This window comes from Perkinsus marinus (genome assembly GCF_000006405.1).
Source record: "Perkinsus marinus ATCC 50983 genomic scaffold scf_1104296961430, whole genome shotgun sequence".
In the NCBI taxonomy this organism is placed as follows: Eukaryota; Perkinsozoa; order Perkinsida; family Perkinsidae; genus Perkinsus; species Perkinsus marinus.
The window spans coordinates 50,081-52,085 of NW_003205750.1; the positions used below are offsets into that span (position 1 = coordinate 50,081).

The 2,005-nt window shown below is 42.0% G+C and overlaps 1 protein-coding gene across 1 annotated transcript in view; it reads right to left on the reverse strand.

Annotated features, from left to right (window-relative positions):
* The window catches only part of Pmar_PMAR013975 (IgA receptor precursor, putative), a gene marked incomplete at both ends in the record, with an annotated part of 3,153 nt that extends 3,040 nt beyond the window's left edge, over positions 1 to 113 (reverse strand). The window contains one exon of the mRNA XM_002772339.1: positions 49 to 113. Within this exon, the coding sequence (XP_002772385.1) occupies positions 49 to 113 (65 nt within the window). The remainder of the gene's footprint in view (positions 1 to 48) is intronic.
* Positions 114 to 2,005: the final 1,892 nt, after the last annotated feature.

Here is a 2,005-nt window from a genome sequence, read left to right on the forward strand (position 1 = left end):
GAATCTCTAATGAACAACACACACACGCGAGTTCGCAACAATCACTACCGCTCTTTCTGCTTAAGCTGACTTTCCCTTTCGAGTTGCTCACGATTCTCCCGCTCCACTGACATATGTTGTCTGAATTTAAACGAATTATTGTGATACCGTAAATGCTTCAACTATACCTAGATTGAATCTTAAGCTCCTTTTCTAGCTTCGCAGCTTCCTTCGCTATAAGACTCTCTACCATTTGCAAATTCTGCAGACCTTGACTGGCGTTGACTGAGCTCGTCAAAGGAGACTGTTCCCGCATAACCGCCTGAGTGGAAAAATGATGATTATTATATTTTCTAAACACCAGAATGGGAAAAATGCGCATGTGTTGATTTTCGTGACAACCACATGTGTTGGTGACAATATGAGTTCCTGGGTACACTGCTATCCGAATTCGTGTGTGAATTTCTATAATACGTGAGCTCAGCTCAAGAAAGCGAACATATATTCCACACTTCAAGTGATTCGTCTGCATGAACTAAATGGCAGCGCAGGAGTCCAATAAGAAAAAGGAAAACTCAATCGAATGTCACTAACCCTGTTATTGTCCTATTGTCTACCATCACATTCACACACACAAAAAATCCGAAAAAAAATCGCCGAAAAACTGACAAACCTCGGAAACTCCAATTATTAGTAAACAACAAGGAATTGCCAATTTCCTACCGCTCGTTCTGCCAAAACCCGACATATTTTCTCTTTCCGTTTCGTTTCGTAGTGGTTGAATCGCAGTCGTTGAAACTCCACGGAGTCACCATTAACTCGAAACCTTATAAAACGCGAAGTGAAAAATTTCGAGAAGTTTTCCCATGTTACTCTCGAAAAGGTTTCGGTTTCAAATTCAAAGGTCTGATCCCAGTTCTCCTTAGAGCTTCTTGCGTGCCTGAGTCGTTAAGTATTGCATCAAAATCGCATAATTTGGCAAAAACTCAGAAATTTTCCAATTTTTCTTTGAAATTTTCGAGAAGTTTTCGAGAAGTTTTCGGAATTCGTTACACTTTCAACCCTAAAAAATTACAAATTTTTCTTTGACATTGAGGAAATTTTGGGAATTTTTTTTCGGAATTGTGTCCTTTAACTGAACAGCTGAGGGGAGCAGAAGTATACCCAAACACTGTCGATGGTCTTACGTGGAGTTAAAGGGAAATCCTCTGTGAAATCTATCTTGTTATTTTCCTGTTGATTTTCCATACATGTGTCAAGTACTGTAAACCACTCCTCATGACCAACACAACCACGCTGAAGTTGACAGGAAAGAGGACGATGGCACGAAAACTCAAGTGGATGACGAAATGCTCAGCTCTCGAGTTGACTACGTGACTCATTCTTGAGTCCCTCAGTACGGCCTTATGATTGAAGAATTATGGAATAAAGCTGGACAGTAGGCCAAGGAGATTGCCAGAAATGGACTTCAGTGGGAGGGACTACTACTGCCCGTCCAGGCGCACATATGATCTAATCAGAAATGATGCGTATAAGGGATCCTTGTTCGCATATGAGCATTAACATGTGGAGAAGTGGTTTTGAACACACTTGGTGAAGGTTTCAAGTCAGTCAATATTTCTGCTCAGTGAATTGGTAACTAACCATCACTCGTCGAAGGTGTGAGATATGTATGCTAAGTTTCGAATCACCTTCTGACCATGATAGTTATTTTATGAACATGCCGGACTTCCTAGTAGGAAGTTTCTACAATCTCCCCTTGGCACTGAATAAAGTGGAGGAACCAGGGTGAGTGTGATTATGACCACATCGCAGATGTCGCTCGTCCGAGACAGGCGCTGTGCCGGCTTCGCGGTGGCGCAAGATGTGAATCTCGCTCGCCCGAAATTCACTAGTTGAAACGGGTGAAACGGCTAGCGTTACGGCTTCTTCGTGTAGCCTTTCTGTGAGCCTTTATTGTGATCTTTGAGTGATCTGTGAGGACTATCTTCTAGATAGTATCGGGAACTATCTCTTTCGTAACTAA